The following is a 16,896-nucleotide window of genomic DNA, read 5'->3' as shown; positions in this document are numbered from 1 at the left end:
CAGAATCGTAGGTATCGTAATTAAGACCAATACATTTTCATTTTAACTAAAAATCACTATATTGTCAGTCACACAATCCATGTTTACCCGAAATAACAAAATAATTAGTAGTGTAATACCCGACTCTTCCCTTTCTACAAATATTAAAACTCCTATAAATTCAAAAATCATCAAGCATGATTTCTGCATAATGATTACTGTACCCTAAATCAATTATTCTAAAAACAGGTGTCGTTTGCATGGAACCCAGTAACATATTTTTACCGACACATGTAGTTATATTATTACTGGGAAAAGATACAGCTTATATTGCAAATCACAGCTTCAAAATTCGAGATATTGTACCCGGAAACAGAATCTCAATGTTCATCAAGACCATAGTTATAACAATTAAGAAAACAACTCTGTGTGGTGGTTTTATCGAAAGAATATTAAACCTTAGATACATGTATCAATTACACTACTTGTGTTAATCTTAAATCAGCTCAACGAAAATTATGAATGTTATCATAAATTTAGTGACTTTGTCTTAAGTATAATATTTAATTAATTTCGAGTGAAGTAAGTGATAATGTTTGAATTTATACATTTCTACAACAGTATGCATGTATAGAGATGATGATGTCAATGACAATTGTTGAAATTTTAGAATGTGACGTTGGATATTTTGGTTGGAACTGTTCGCAGACTTGTTTGGGGTGTATATCGAACAAGTGCGATAAGGCCGACGGCTCCTGTAGCATTTTCAGTGGCTGTAAACCAGGTTATGTAAAAAGTCAATACTGCAATCAAGGTAGGTAATCCTTCCATAGAATGATATCATAAAATGTCACGTGTACACTGATTGAATGATTGATTGTTGGTTGCTTAACGTCCAGTGGACGTGTACACTGCATGCACAAATAATAAAATTACATTAACATGAATTAACTTGAAAAAAAAGTTTCTTGGATTAAGTAGGATATTGAATGATGCATATGATTCTGGAAAATATTTCAAAGACACTTCACCTCTTTAAACGCATATGTAAACTCTACGAGAAACATAGGAATTGATTTTCTATCCAATAACTATATCAATTACCCTATTTATTAGACACTTTTTAGTAAATACAAGTAAATTGTATGTGTAATACAATCGATGGCAATCATGCTGTATCAGCTAACCGTGATGATATCGATATCGGTCACGGTTGCAAAGGCTTTATCAAACCCCTAATCTGTATGACATAACATAAACGATATCAGTCAAGGTAACAAGGGCTTTATCGAACCCCTTAAATATGTTTTACGTCATGACACGTGAAAAAAACATCTAAATTAGTTGTACTTGAGGTACATGTACATATAACCGACAGTACAAGACCCTCATGGGTAGTCAATGTCTTTAAAAAAGACTCGTCGACATGTATATAATAAAGTGTATATGCTATGTCTTTTTTCAATATCACACTCTGTATCAACCCTCAAGCAATATAATCCCTCGAGCAGAGCATTTGTGATTATATTGGTGTCTCGGGTTGATACAGGTGTGTTATTGAAAAAGCTATATGATGTTCTCTATTTATCACATCGAAATTGTAAAATTTTCCATATGATTTTGTTTTCTTAATATACTTGGTTGGAAGTAACCATCATGTGTAGCTCATCATCAGTTTGTCTTCGTAAAAAGATATATTTATGACAAATACTAGCAAATGGAATCAGTACAGCGATGTACGTTTATTCAAATCAATATTTATCAAGTCGAAAACATTTATAGTAACGTATATTGTAAGTTTCTATGAATAGCAACACATAACACAAGGTTTCAATTCAAGTGTAGATTGGTACAACAATTAATTCAATGACACAAATGAAATTAATTGTTGTTCGAACACACTATTTTGAATAAAAATATATATTTACATTGTTATGACAAATAAATTCAATATTCCGGAGAACAAATTTTCCTTCTTCAGGCAAAAGTAATAAACAATATACCGTTTCAAATATGTATCTAGTGTCAAACAATATTAGTTACATAGTGTGCTAGTGACCTAATACGATATATATGGAATTTACTTACACCATATATATCGTATTAGGTCACTAGCACACTATGTAACGAATTTATCTTACCGACTATTTTAACATGGGGTATTTAGACTAGTGGCCTATCAAAGTGATCAAGTCTTCAATACCGTTAGTATTAAGAACCTACTCCCATTGGTCTATACAAAAACAAATGCCAACAATAACAACTTGTTAGCTTTAAATGTGTTTTATGAATTTATTTCAATTGTTCATCATCAATTTCTTCGTCTGTTGAAACCTTTATGATTTTTCCTCAACACCGTGCTGTTTTTATAAAGGGAAGTAACACCACTACTAATAAGCCCCGCCTACTTATCCAATATGGAACCCTACTAACTTAATATGAAATATACACGGTCTCCACGCGGTTGCTTTTAACCAATCATATTCCTAGAAATGTATAGGAGGTAAGATAAATCAATGTGTGTAGGTACCGAAATGTTTAAATAGGTACCATGTTGTACATTGTAGTAAGATTAGTTTTCAACGTCCAGTGAACTGATCAATACCATGTTTAGTATGATGCATTTTTTTTAATAAGTTAAAGTTTATCTTTCCTGTAACGTTTTTTTGTCTCATTCATTTATAACATCAGGTTCTTATCAGTGTAATTGATAGGTCCAGGTTTTCTATAATCCTTCTAACAACAGTGTCAAACTTCACGTTACCTTTCAGACCTGCGATAGTGACGTTCTCAAATGAATGATTCTTTGAGCGAATAAGTCTTATTTGAGGATTTTTTTTAATATGTTTTGTACCTTGATTGATGGATATTTAATTGACTGTTAAATTAGTTCCATGTTTCTCCCACATAAAGAATACCATAAATATTACAAACTATTAAACCTTAACACATATATTGAGTTTTTAGTTTTACATTAATTTTTGTATATTGTATATGATAAAGCTTTGTTTTAGAACAGTGCTTAAAGAAGAGCTGGTATTGGCAGCTTAATGTATCAACTATTTTTTCTTACATATTATTTATACAATCTAGAAGTAAAGCAGACTACGTAGTTATCACAACTGCTACTTTACATATACATGGGTTTAATCCATAATTGATACGAAAGAAATATGATATGGTATATGCATGACACAAAATAACATTAGTACATGATATCACCAAAATATGTCATTACACATTCGTTATGAATTTCAAATATGTCCTTTGGTAAGTTCCATGTGTAAAGAAATTACAAGCTATAATAGATCAAATGTTGCACATGTATTGGTTTATCTTATATAGTAAAAATATTTAATATTGTCAAGTATGACTGCTGTAACTCGTGCAACTTAAAAGATATTTTATATCATGGTTTTTACACATACAAAATGTACATCTTTTTTCCACGAAGAGTGTGAAGACTGGTTTTTCGGGATAAACTGTGCAAGTAGATGCAATTGTCTAAATAACCCTTGCAACAAATTCAATGGGGATTGTTCTGCTGAAAGGTGTGCGAAAGGATGGCAGGATATTTCATGTAATAACGGTAAGTTGCAATTTGCTTATTTCTGATAGGCGACTGATAGTTTTTCTTAAAGTAAAACATAAACAGTAATATTAGTGTGTTCTCAAATTGGTTTTATTGTCAACAGTTTTTAGTTAAATGCATTTGTATAAACTTCCCGAATTTGTACCAATAATGTTATCCCAAGTATTACATGTAAATCCCATGACATAATGAACTGTATAACAACCAACTAAATGTAGCCAATGAGGAAAGGGTTTCATTGTTCATAAAAAAAATTCTTATAGTTATATGAAAAGATGGTCTAGGGAGCTAGACACAGTGCGGGTAGATTTACCATGACAAAAAAAGCATGATTTCAAATCCCACATAGGAAAGGACAAAAAGTTGTTGCTGCAAATTTACCGAATTTGCATTATGGGCCTACACTTCAGCCGAATCATAATGTAATTGTTGATGTTTGTCCTGAATAATTCTGAATTATCCGATGAAGAATGCATGTAGTTTAGTTGTCACATATGTAGACGTATCAAATAAAATAGCATTGCTTTTACTGCATACAAAGTATTATAATCCTTACCACATCCTGTAAGGTATTCCATCTACATTTTCATGCATAAATCTTTTCTGCACTACGTTACTGTCGTATATGAAGCCAACGATGAAAGAAAACATGTGATTTACGAAAGCTATATAGACTAGTTGGTCTAGTGGTGTTGCCGCTGGTCCTATTGCGTGTGGGGACGACGATTCTCAAATTGGGCTGAGAGATTGATATAGCAAATTTGCAGATCGACTAAAGTAGGCTTAATTTAATACAACGTTTATTATTATATATGTACAATGTATGAACATGTTAGATTTGATCCTGCAATTTTACCCAGACGTTTAGTATTTGATTTTATAAAAGCCGACATTGCTTAAACGCCGAACGCGAAGAAGAACATTAACGGATCTTTGACTTCAACAGTCATTTGAACATTACCATTCGTTCAACATAGCATCAGGATACTGCAAGACTATATAATACTACTATACAGGATTTTAGAATTGTTTGATGTATAAATATATACAGTCGAACCTCGCTATGTCGAAGTCGAAGGGACCGGACCAAAGTATTCGTCTTATCCGAGGTTCGACTCATCCGAGGTTGAGTGTGTCGTCATAAATTTGGAATGCATGAAATACGGTATGAGATTTGTGTAAACTAGATACTTTGAACAGTGTGTCATTTTTCGATATGACACTTTATGATTGTGTATTCAATCTCCATATTTTTTGGTCCTTCATAATAATTAAACACACAAGTACAGATACAACTCTTCACAAATAAAATCAATAGTATACACTAATATGAACAAAGGTCAGTCACTATAATTTGTGAAATCACTCGCGGAACGAAACAAGTTCTGAACGGTCTCTGATGAGGTCATCTGCTTTACATTAAATTATTATCAATTTATCATTATTGTCTTAATCCTATTATCTATTGTAATTAATGAATTTTAATTCTAACGATTCATTTAATCTCGGCTTGGATCATTTAAATTCGTTTCGTTTTAATATCAGGTGAAATGTGTTCAACACACTAACGTTCCCCTTGAACGATCAACAAAGGTGTTTTGTCATAGATAAATGATTTTTTTATTAGTTGTTATTGGCTTTGAACTAGCTGTCAGTAACTGCGAGTACTCTCGGATCTGTACTTAGGGTTTTTGTTTGGTGTAGGGATGTATAAATACCCTGCCACGCCTGTTACTTGTTTTTCTGCTTTGTATCGAACTGATGAGTTAAGCCCTTTTCACCTGATTTTTATAGTTTGTTCATATGATGTACTGTTTGGTCTCTGGTGGAGAGTTGTCTCATTGGCAATTATACCACATCTTCTTATTTTTATATTAGACCCACCACATTCTGTATGTGATTATCCCAAGTCAAGAGCATGTACTTCAGTGGTTGTCGTTTGTTGCTATATATTGTAATATGTTTTCTCGTTTGTATTGTTTTGTTTTTGTCATTTCGGGGCCTTTTATATCTTTCTATGCTGTATGAGTTTTGCTAATTGTTGAAGGCCATATGGTGACCTTTAGATGCTAACCTTCTACATCATTTGGTTACTGTTTGAGAGTTGTCTCATTGGCAATCATAACACATCTTCGTATTTCTGTACGTCTGCTATGATTTAGAAAAAGGTTCAGACCATTAATCAATGAGCGAAAACTAAATGCCTATATCACACTAACAAAAAATCAGAAATGTTATAAAGGAAAGAAAATAAAACTATACTGAAAATGGACCGCTTTGTTTATATTTATATTATTGTGCTGATGCGTCGTAAAGCAATCAATAATCAATCAATATATTTCGAAATCATAAATATGAATTGTTAAACCCTTTTCAAATATTTTACTTCGTTGTCCATCTATATAGCAGTGATCTTAGCTCCCACTGTTTAAATTGTTCGATCTGTTACTAAAATCGAGACAGTATTTCAGTTAGGATATTGATTTGTAAAATTATTATGTTAAAAAGTGTCAACTTAATGTTTTGATACAGAGGCGGAAGATACCAAAAACATAATCAAACTGATAATTCGAAGACAAACCGACAACACCAATTAAAAAAAACGACGAAAAGACAAACAACAATCTACAAAACACAACATAGACCACCCAAGACTGACCAACACGAACCCCATCAAAAACTGGGGGTGATAGATGGGATCATTAATTTTATTTTCAGTATGTATTAGTTAATTACTAGTTTATTTATTTCAGAATGTGGAGCTGGCTATTTTGGTTTAAACTGCGCCTACGTGTGTGATACTTGCTTTAATCAGTCCTGTGATATATTTGAAGGGAATTGCAAAGTCGGTTGTAACGACGGTTATCGTGGTCGAAAGTGCGAGACGCCAGGTAACTAACAATATTAAGTTTACTGTAAATGTATTTGGTGTAGTCGGTTATGCTATTGTAGATTATTGTGAAAACAAACTTCGGCTTTAACTGGAAATAGCTTGAAATCATTTTTGAAATAACTGATATTGAATTGTATATTAAATTGTGAAATATACTTTCCTTTTTGTGCATTCATGGCAACATTTCGCATTTATTTGCCATGAAATATTGCAAAAAGGTCATGTTCACCGAAAATTTTGTTTGAAGTAGAATTGCAATTTTTTTAACTGATACCGTTTTCTGAAACCGTTGACATTTATCTATCAGCAGATTAAACAAGGGGTGCTTTTTGCCTCATGTGTGTGTGTATTTGCAAGGAAATGCAAATAAAATGTTTAGAGATAAACAGTTTTTTTATACAGTTCTAGGAAAGAATTTAATTGAAAGGGCTATTTTTTTCAGATTAGAAACCTTCAATATAGTTAAATTATGAGTAAAGTTTTAGACGTTTCTTAATCGACAGGCAAAATTAATTTTATTATTTGAGTTTTAAACGTCAGAGTACAAACTCTGTCTTTGTAAATAATTACTACTGTGTAACATAAATATACATTTATTTTATAAAGTAGCGATATATATTGATTTGTATTTACATTTTTCAGTTTCAGCAGAATCATTAAGTTTGATCAAATCTAGCTTCTTCATGGGCGGATTTGCAAGCATGTTAGGTATCCTGCTAATAATTTTGACGGTCGTTATTGCGACAAGACGAATATTGAAAAAGCAAGGTAACTTAACTTAAAAAAAACATCATCATACAGTTTATATAATAATGAAGAAATAAACATGTTTTTATGTGGTGCCTTGTATCGATCTATGAGTTATGCCCTTTTCAACTGTTTTTATAGTTTGTTCTTATGTTGTATTGTAACATCTCTGTTCCAGGAGGGGAGGATGGCACAAGCAGACATGTTTAAACCCACCACTTTCTGATTGTGGCTGTCCCGAGGCAGGAGTCTGTAAATTCTTGGTTGTCGTTTTTTCCTGTATATCATATTTGTTGTTCGTTTATTGTTTTTTAACAAATAAATCAGGCAGTTAGTTTTCTCGTTTGAATTGTTTTACATTTGTCATGTCTGGGCCTTTTATATCTTACTATGCGGTGTGTGTTTAGTCATTGTTGAAGGCCGTACGGTGACCTAAAGTTGTTTACTTCTATGTCATTTGATCTTTGGTGGAGAGTTCTCTCATTGGCAATCATACCACATCTTTCTATTCTATATTATGATTTGCAAAGGGTTCATTTCACACAAAATAAACTAAATTTAGAAAAACACTGTCTCAAGCGCTCACATGCTTTTGGTAATAATCAGACGATGATAAAACAATGTCCTAATATACACTGCCTTTGATACTGTTATGATGTTACAACAACGTAGACGAGAGATAAAATTAAAGGTTTGGGATTTATAGCATTCTTTTGTTGAAATGTCCGTCGATACATTTAAAATTATTAGGGAACTATAGTTCAAACTTCCCCTCTCAAGTTGCTCTTAAGTGAATTCAGTTTATCCTATTGAATGTTTTTTTCCCATAGTCTATTCCATATTTGTGTATTTATACATCGTTTGGTTTAAATTGTGAGGTATTAGTGTTCCTGATAAAACATTAATGGGTTGATGAAATTGATATCATGGATAGTTAAAAATACCTGTGCAGTTGTTGATAGTGATTGTCTATACATGTTGTCTGTTAGATGTAAAGACTTTTATTATATTTGACGACATTCAAGGCACTCTCATTGTTTTTCATTATTTAATATTGTTTTTGTTTTATTCTTTAAAGGGGCATGAGCTACGAGATATAAAAAAAAATTAAAACAGGATTTTTTTTGTTGTTCAATCATTAATGAAAATGAAATGGTGAAATAATAATTCGCTTTTAGCAGCCATTTTGGTTCAATTTTGTCAAATTAAGCTAAGAAACATCGCTGATGAATTATTCACTTGCAAGTAAATAATTCGACCTCATTGAATCCGTATTCATGTTACTTTTTATTTCACCCCTTAGCTAGAGATGGGTTACGCATGAACTAGGCGTGTTTACCTAATATAAGGAAACGAATGTCAACATTGAATGTGAAACAAGGGTAAACCATTAGGTTGACTGTTTAAATCCACAAAAACTTATTCTTATACAGGTAAAAACGATGATTAACATATTTGTCTAACCTATAATATGAAATCAAACAGACCTACAAAAATCAAATTGCACGTGTTCGCTTTTTATTTATATCTATATTTATCGGCTTATATGACCGTCGGCAGTCTTCGGAGGTCACCTCGATGGTTAATTAGATGGTGTCTAGACTAATAAAACACACGTAATCCTGATACATATTATCGAGTTCATACATTGTTAATTGTTCATTTTAGACTTTTTGTAAGTTGGATATACGTTTTAGTAGGATAAATCAAATATTATAATTTGAATCAAATCGATGAATATGAATTTAACAGCTAATGCACCTTTAAAAAATATTACATTGGTTGAACTGAATATATAATACGTTTGATAGAGAATACATTGAATGAAGAAATTTTTCAGAAGTAAATATTACTTGTAAAATTTTGTTGCACCTAAAAATGTTTTCTTTATATGATCGCCAGTGAAAATATTCATGCATAACACATTTTTTTTTTACAGAAAGTGGAAAAGCTATAAACAGTTCACATTCAAACTTGTAAGTCCATTTGATTGACTGTTTAATTTTCTGCTTTTGATACCGAATATTTGCATTCCAATACAAACACTTCATTCTAATATGACGTTCTTCAAACGCTTTGAGTACACACCCATTGTAAATTATGAATATATTGCAATTGTACATGTTGTATGTTAGCTGATCGGCAACGTCATGATTTGTTGGGGCTGTCCGATTATCTTCCCACGTCATAGGCTTTTTTTTATGAACGAGCTACCCCATGTCAATCGGTGTAAATGACGTCATTGTACGATGACGTAAGAATATAAGCATTTTACGGGAAAATGCACGGTTGTAAAACTGAAAGTCATCAAAACAAGGAAATACATATAAAAACAATGATGAAATTTGTTAAAAGCCAATTTTTGTTTTACAAATAAGTGAGATTATCATTTAAATTCATCCAAACCTATCTAAGTACGTTATTTTAAATAGTTTTAACATGTAACTAGTTCAATATTCTCTGTTCTTTTATGTCAATATTAATAGTATGTTTAATTACGGCAATGGCAAATGTTTGCCTTCACCTAGAACGCTTCGATCCAAAAGAATTGCCGTATTTGTCCTATTAGAATAGAAATGATTCGCGAGGGCTTGAATCTATACTGATGTTACCACGGATTTGCCCTTTATGTCGATATTTTACCCCTTGCTATCGCTCAAGATAAAATATTTAGCATACTTGAAGAGCCAAACCGTGGTAAAATCATTATAAATTCAAGCCCCCATGAATTATTTCTTAAATATAAACCTTCTCACTAAAATGAATAAAAGAAAATATTACAAAATTGATGATGAAATCAATACGAACAACGGAGCTTAGAATGAAGAACTTCAACAAAAAGCACGGATATCAGGCTTTGAGAATACGTTTTCGAAAACTTGAAGGCAAAACATTTTTTTTTTCGTTTATATTGTCCTTTTTTTTTTAAATGTGTATCATAAGTCAGGAGTCCCAAGTCAGGAGCCTCTAGCCTTTGTTTTTCTTGTATTATTTTTAATTTTAGTTTCTTGTGTACAATTTGGAGTTTAGTATGGCGTTCATTATCACTGAACTAGTATATATATTTGTTTAGGGGCCAGCTGAAGGACGCCTCCGGGTGCGGGAATTTCTCGCTGCATTGAAGACCTGTTGGTGACCTTCTGCTGTTGTCTGTTCTATAGTCGGGTTGTTGTCTCTTTGACACATTCCCCATTTCCATTCTCAATTTTATCATAGTCTATTAAATTCAATCAAAATGCGATGGAAATATCGAATTGTTCAAAAATGATTTGAATTTATATTTTATATGAAAGGTCTTTTTTTTTATATTTTTCAGTCACAATACCATTTGCAATACTTCATATACGCTACAAAATCAGAAATAAAAAAAATGCACACGATACTTTATAAAAACATCAAATATTATAATTCCGGTAGAAACTCTGAGTAGCAATACCTGGATAGACAGTTGAAAATTCTATTTTCCAAGGATCGTTTAATATAAATTATTGACATAAAATTAGAATCAATAACTGATCCTTTTTTTTATTTAACGTCCATCTGCAAATACTACATGCATATTCAAATAAAAGGTACACGAACATAATATTTGCTTTATTTTGATCTTATACAAATCAATTCCCTAGTTATCCTGCTCCTATGTTGAGTGGATGGTAAGTTAAAAAATAAACTTTCTATGTCACAGTTATTTTTTGAACGCTTTACCGACCGCATTTAAGCAACTGTAATTTCTGTAATAATCAAAGACAATGGTTGATAATTAAAGAATGAATTTTTAATCCTCAGCGTCAAGTTTAAATTGCAAAATAAAATTAATGTATGGAAATTGTCAGAAAATACTCAATTTCATTGTATAGAGCTTTGAAATATGATCGTTCAAAACATCCTTCCTTGACGCTTGCATGTGCTACAAAACAGAACAAAAGCTTGACAATCTAGAGCCTCGTTTTATTTTCCTCTCCGTTCTTCAGTTCGTACATATAGAATGAACTTCATAACAAAGTGGACATGGACACCTGATATTTAAATGATATCGTGTCAGTCACTGGCTGTCAACAACAAAGACTTCACGCAATTACAGTACTATTTTACACATGTCCATTCATAATTTTTTTTTTGGCATGAAAGTTTATAGGAATTTCTTTTGTTTATATTTATATACTCACAGCAAAAAGTTTCTTTTGAAAGAATGAATATTTTCAGAGGTGATATCACCAAGTAATCGAGAGAACATCATTGAGTGGATAGGTCAATCGCCAAAAAAAAAAATGCTTTATTTGTAAACAAACAATAATACATGCATTGACGGGGGAATAAGTATGCTAAATAATACATGTCCGTATAAGGAATGTGTCCAACCTGTTAAATGCAGCTGTTCTGTTGATTTGAAAAACCAATGGACGGATCACAGCGATTTAATTTAGAATTGTACTTATTTTTTTTAACTTGTTTTTCAGTCTCTATCCATGAATTAGATATGTTCACAATACCTTTTATACTAGAATATGAAACGAGTGCACCTAGTTTAAAGGTTATTATTACACTGTTACTGTTATGTTGACATACTAACCTGTACATTATCTCGTGTAACAGTTGACCAGTTTAGTCTTGTGCACATGATTTATAATTCCAAAACAGATGTATTGTGAACATATCATTAAATTCGTGGATATATATTAAATTAGACTATCATTGAGTGAATTAGAAAAGGTTTTATTTTTGCTTGTCAGTTTGCACCCCCCTTTTCAGTCTACACACACGTTACTGATATCTAACAAAGTAATCAGCAATAATTTTACTCGGACACATGTTAAAGAATTGAGAAACGCTAGTGTTAACTCAAAATTCCTGATTTATTAAAAACTAAATATTTCCAAAAATAGTAGAATACAAACCAGTATGGACATTTATGTGTTTAATCTTTTTAATTATTCAATCGTCTTTACAATGAAACATGGATTGTTGTTGTTTGCATGATACGGGTTATGTTCTTCTCATATATTTTATGATGGTATGATACTGAACCCCTAACGGGAGAAATTGTCCTTGATTTTCTTATGATGAAGACATAATCTTTCAATCAGTTTAATTGAGGTTTGGAGCTGGCATGTCAGTAACTGCTAGTAGTCCTTTGTTAATTTATGTATCATTGTCATTTTGCTTAGTTTCTTCTGTTACCTATTCCAACATCGGACTCGATCTTCTTTTTAACTGAGTTTTACCGTGTGTATTGATGTGTGCTTGTTTATTCTACATTGGCTAGAGGTATAGGGGGAGGGTTGAGATCTCACAAAAAATGTTTAACCCCGCCGCATTTTTTCGCCTGTCCCAAGTCAGGAGCCTCTGGCCTTTGTTAGTCTTGTATGTTTTTTTAAATTTTAGTTCTATTATATGTTTTGGAGTTTAGTGTGACGTCCATTTTCACTGAACTAGTACATATTTTTCTTTAGGGGCCAGCTGAAGCCCACCTCCGGGTGCGGGATTTTCTCGCTGTGTTGAAGACCCATTGGTGACCTTGGGCTGTTTTCCGCTCTTTGGTTGGGTTGTTGTCTCTTTGACACATTCCCCATTTCCATTCTCAATTTTATTACTTTCTAATTAAAAACGTCGTTCAAGTCAGATACAAAACAAAAGCAACAAAGAAACAGGGTAACAACCAGCCGTATAGTTATTCTGCACTTGTAGTCAAGTTAAGGTTCTCGACTATCTCCTCGGACTTGACCTGACTACTCGTGCAGAAAAACTATACGGTAACGGTTGTTACCTGGCCAGTTTTTTTTGTTACCTTTGTTCTGTATATAATACATGTATCCCCATTTAGAGGCCCCTGACATACTGTAATTGTGTGAAGTCTGTGTTGTCGAGAGCCAGTGATACACACGATAACATTTAATTACTATGTGTCCATGTCCACCCTGTTATGAAATTCATTCTCAATGTCGTATTTTTTTATAATGTTAATGTATTGTATATACATGTATATACTTTGTTTATACATGTATATATATTGATTGTAGTTACACATAAAAAATGCTTACAACCGGCATGATTTTTCCAAATTTTTACTTTAAAGGTTGCACTTCTGTAAATATAGACAATGCAATTTCCCATAAGAACTCAAACTGTGCCACTTTTACTATGAAGTTTCGTAAAAAATCATATCTTAGAATGGAATGTTCATATGCATTACTATTTTTTTCAAAGGTCAAAACATAGGGCTGTGCGGCATATTTTTCAACATTTATATGCCTCGAACTTTTAAGAGTTTAAACTTATAGTAAAATTCTGTATTACCCCTCCCTCCACTGTGGGTCTTCCTCAGAATTCAATTGAGCCGCTATCCATGTGTATTAACACTGGTAACATTCTGAAGTTGTGTCTCTACGAGATGAAGCAAAACGATCATATCTGGGAACCAGTAGGTAAACAAAACAAAATATCTATGAATATTACATTTCTCCCCAAAAGAGGCGTGGTTTGTGAAACAGCTGTTGCTGTATCTACACAGTGCAACCTATAGTTATGATATATAAAAGTGACTTTTAACAATTTGTTTAATTATTTAAAATGTACATTTACCCTTGACAGTCTAATGTTATGTGTTGGTAAGTTTATAAACATAATCTCCCACTAACAATGCACAATTCATCCTGTGTTCTTTATTTTGTAGTAACGAGCAGCATTATGATGACATTATGAAAATGGAAAGTGTATCAACATATCAGGATTTGACGAAACAAACAGTTACTGTATCAAACGACTATGATCAAATTAATAATGCATATGTCAATCAATAGATAAAAATATAGCATTTGTTTATTTGAAAAAAAAACTGCATTAAGTATCTTTACGACATATATATATGTACAATATTATGTCAATGTCAGGAAATATCAACTTTTTGTATGAGGTTTAGAAACCGGTTTGTGTGTCTTTCATTTGTATGGGCATTGCTCAAGTAAATAAGGGACATAACTCTCGAGAAGCTATAAGAAAATCACCCAAAAGAATGTTAGTCTTCGTTTTTTTCATGAGTGATAACATAATTATTAAGATTTAACATGTAAAACTGTGGGATACTGTGGTAACTGGGAAGTTGATGAACAATGAATTCAAAACATATCACAGTTAATCATGTTCACATATTTGTAAAACCTTAAACTAACTAATTTCAGGAAGCTTCATTTGCAGTTCCATCGATAATTGTGACGATTATTTCGTTCATTACCATTTTGTGTTAGAATATATTCGGTAACCAGGAAGGTGAGGAGCTATGAATCTGAAACAGAATCACCAAACTTATGATAACGGTGCCTTCTATGAAGTGTGCCTTCGCGTTCTATGTGTACTGTTACTGTCATAAAAATATGATACAAGGCACAACATACTGATTCTTCATATAACTAAGAAAGGTCAAATGAGAGCAACCCCAAATTGTATTTCAAGCCCTTTGCTGAATATGAAACGATTGTTACGGATTAAAATTGCAGATCAAACCTACTATGTTTATTCATTACATGTAAAAATATGCAACTATATTAAGGGGCATGCCTATTTTATATCAACGATAAATACTGTGGAAGAGGGGTTTAATTCCTGCTATGGCATTTGTAACAATTTTTTTTAAAAAGTAAATAAGTTGTCAACAATGCTGAAACGTGATCTGACGTACAGATAATTCACGAAGCTACTATTAAATAAATCATTTCATTAAAAAAAGTGAAGAATCAATATAGGAAACAAAATAAGCATACAAAACTGAGTGTCGTCATGTGGTTTTCCTAAAATGGAAGTCATACCACCAAGAACGAGAAGACACTTTCCATCGAGGACACCGTTTTACATATTGTAAACACACGATATACATAGAGTAGAGCCATTAACCCCCAAAAACGGCCCTGTAAAGGTGTATCTTTTGTAATTTCAATTGTCTGAGAAAATCTAATATGTTTGTATTGCTAAATGTATCATTTTTAAAGTATAATAAGAAAAAGTGTATAACTGCTTCATATTTATAAATATATTAGCATGAAAAATGAATAGATTTTATTTAAGTCCATTTTACCGGAAATTGTCACTTTTTTCTGCCTTTTTACATGATTTCAAATTTGGCGCTTCTGTATGTTAATAACCTTAGGACCAGGATTCCGTATGATAGCCTGTAGAAAGGCTAAATGTCTGTCAATATCCAATATACTTTGATCATTTTCCAATGGCATTCCAAAGGAGTAAGTTCACGAAGGGTTAAAATTGACCTTACGAATTTTAAGATTTTTTACTCAAGCCAACATACTTCAAGTTTCACATTGAAATAGTTGTGATATAACTATTAATATAAAATACTTAGTAATTTTGTTTAGCAAATCACATTAAAAATGACAAAACAATAACCCCTCAAGTGCATTTATGTAATTTTTGGTCAATTTTTCAATAAGTTTTAACAGTTTTTAATATACTTTACTTTGGCCGCCACCTCTGATCCAGAATTGTTTTTTGTGCCTATGGATTCAATTTCATCATTGGCAACTTTTGGCTTCAGCACATTTTAGATCCTAGGTTGCGGCCAAGGGTTAAAAACTTTCCTCAAGCTTTTGTGTAAAAGAAAATGCACAAAACCATCGTATTTTGACAATAGATCCAAAATGTGCTGACTTTGAAGCCTAGAATGTCTAATGAAGTGAGGTTTATAATAATTATTGCAATTTTGATATTTTATGAAAAAGTTTAATTTCAAAGCCATATTTTGCCTGAGGTGAACCTTGTCCTTTCCCATCTAATCATTGAGGTCGACCCCCTCTTTACAGTACACAGCTATTGTATTAAATGTTTATTTTTTCTAGCCATGTTAAAGAGTAGTCAGAAATCCTTATTTATGAGCAATAACTCCTTAGAGATTTATCCAATGGTTTTGGTCATGTCAATCTGTTTGAATATCTTATATTGTTGATCATTTTTGCAGTGTTACTGTATCTACCTATGTCTTATAGTTTTGTACATAATGAGCAATAGCATGAAATTAGCCAAAAAAAATCATCATTTGAGGGCATCAACTCCTTTGGTAGTCATATTATGGTTTAATCATATTTGAATTTAAGGAGTCATTTGATATGTTTTGTTAAAATAGGAATCAGGGCCTAGTATCATGAAAACCTATCTTAAGCTTCATTTAAGATAAAACTTACGAACGCTTTACGAGAAATTTACGATGGTGCTAAGAGCGTATCTCCAATCCCCTCGTGGGTAACACTTAACAATTTTACATCCATCTTAGTATACACTTACGACTGCGAGTTAAGATAGTACTCTTATCGACTTTTCCGAAGTTACCGCCTTTGATTTTTGAAGAAAATATTAGAATTCGCCGCAAAATCGATCGTGAAAGTCATCTGTGCGTTTAATGGAAGGCTCGAAAAACGTACTTCAATTCAATACTTGTTTTTATTGTTTGTTATTATGTTGTACTGTCACACAAATGTCCCAGGTTAGGGGAGGGTTGGCGCCTACAAACATGTTTAACCCCGCCACATTCTATATGATCATACATGTGACTGTCCAAAGCTCGATCCAACGTCTGTTATTGAGTGGTAGTCGTTTTTTGCTCATATGGTTGTCATTGGTATATGTCTGTCATATATGGTTTTTCGTCAATTGTTTTGTTATGAATTAGGATTTAAGTTTTCTCAAT

General features: G+C 32.3%; 1 protein-coding gene across 2 annotated transcripts in view; it reads left to right on the top strand.

Moving 5' to 3' along the window:
* LOC127707278 (multiple epidermal growth factor-like domains protein 10) overlaps window positions 1-14,287 on the top strand; it is a 74,607-nt gene extending 60,320 nt beyond the window's left edge. For both annotated transcript variants that reach the window (XM_052211816.1, XM_052211815.1), the window contains 6 exons: window positions 650-793; window positions 3,434-3,568; window positions 6,325-6,462; window positions 7,107-7,232; window positions 9,151-9,187; window positions 13,882-14,287. In XM_052211816.1, the coding sequence (XP_052067776.1) occupies window positions 650-793; window positions 3,434-3,568; window positions 6,325-6,462; window positions 7,107-7,232; window positions 9,151-9,187; window positions 13,882-14,008 (707 nt within the window). In that variant the 3' untranslated portion in view covers window positions 14,009-14,287. The remainder of the gene's footprint in view (window positions 1-649; window positions 794-3,433; window positions 3,569-6,324; window positions 6,463-7,106; window positions 7,233-9,150; window positions 9,188-13,881) is intronic.
* Window positions 14,288-16,896: the final 2,609 nt, after the last annotated feature.

The sequence above is a fragment of the Mytilus californianus genome, unplaced genomic scaffold (genome assembly GCF_021869535.1).
Source record: "Mytilus californianus isolate M0D057914Y unplaced genomic scaffold, xbMytCali1.0.p SCAF_61, whole genome shotgun sequence".
In the NCBI taxonomy this organism is placed as follows: domain Eukaryota; kingdom Metazoa; phylum Mollusca; class Bivalvia; order Mytilida; family Mytilidae; genus Mytilus; species Mytilus californianus.
The sequence above is the reverse complement of the archived record's forward strand: the minus strand, read 5'-3'. Positions and strand labels throughout refer to the sequence as shown.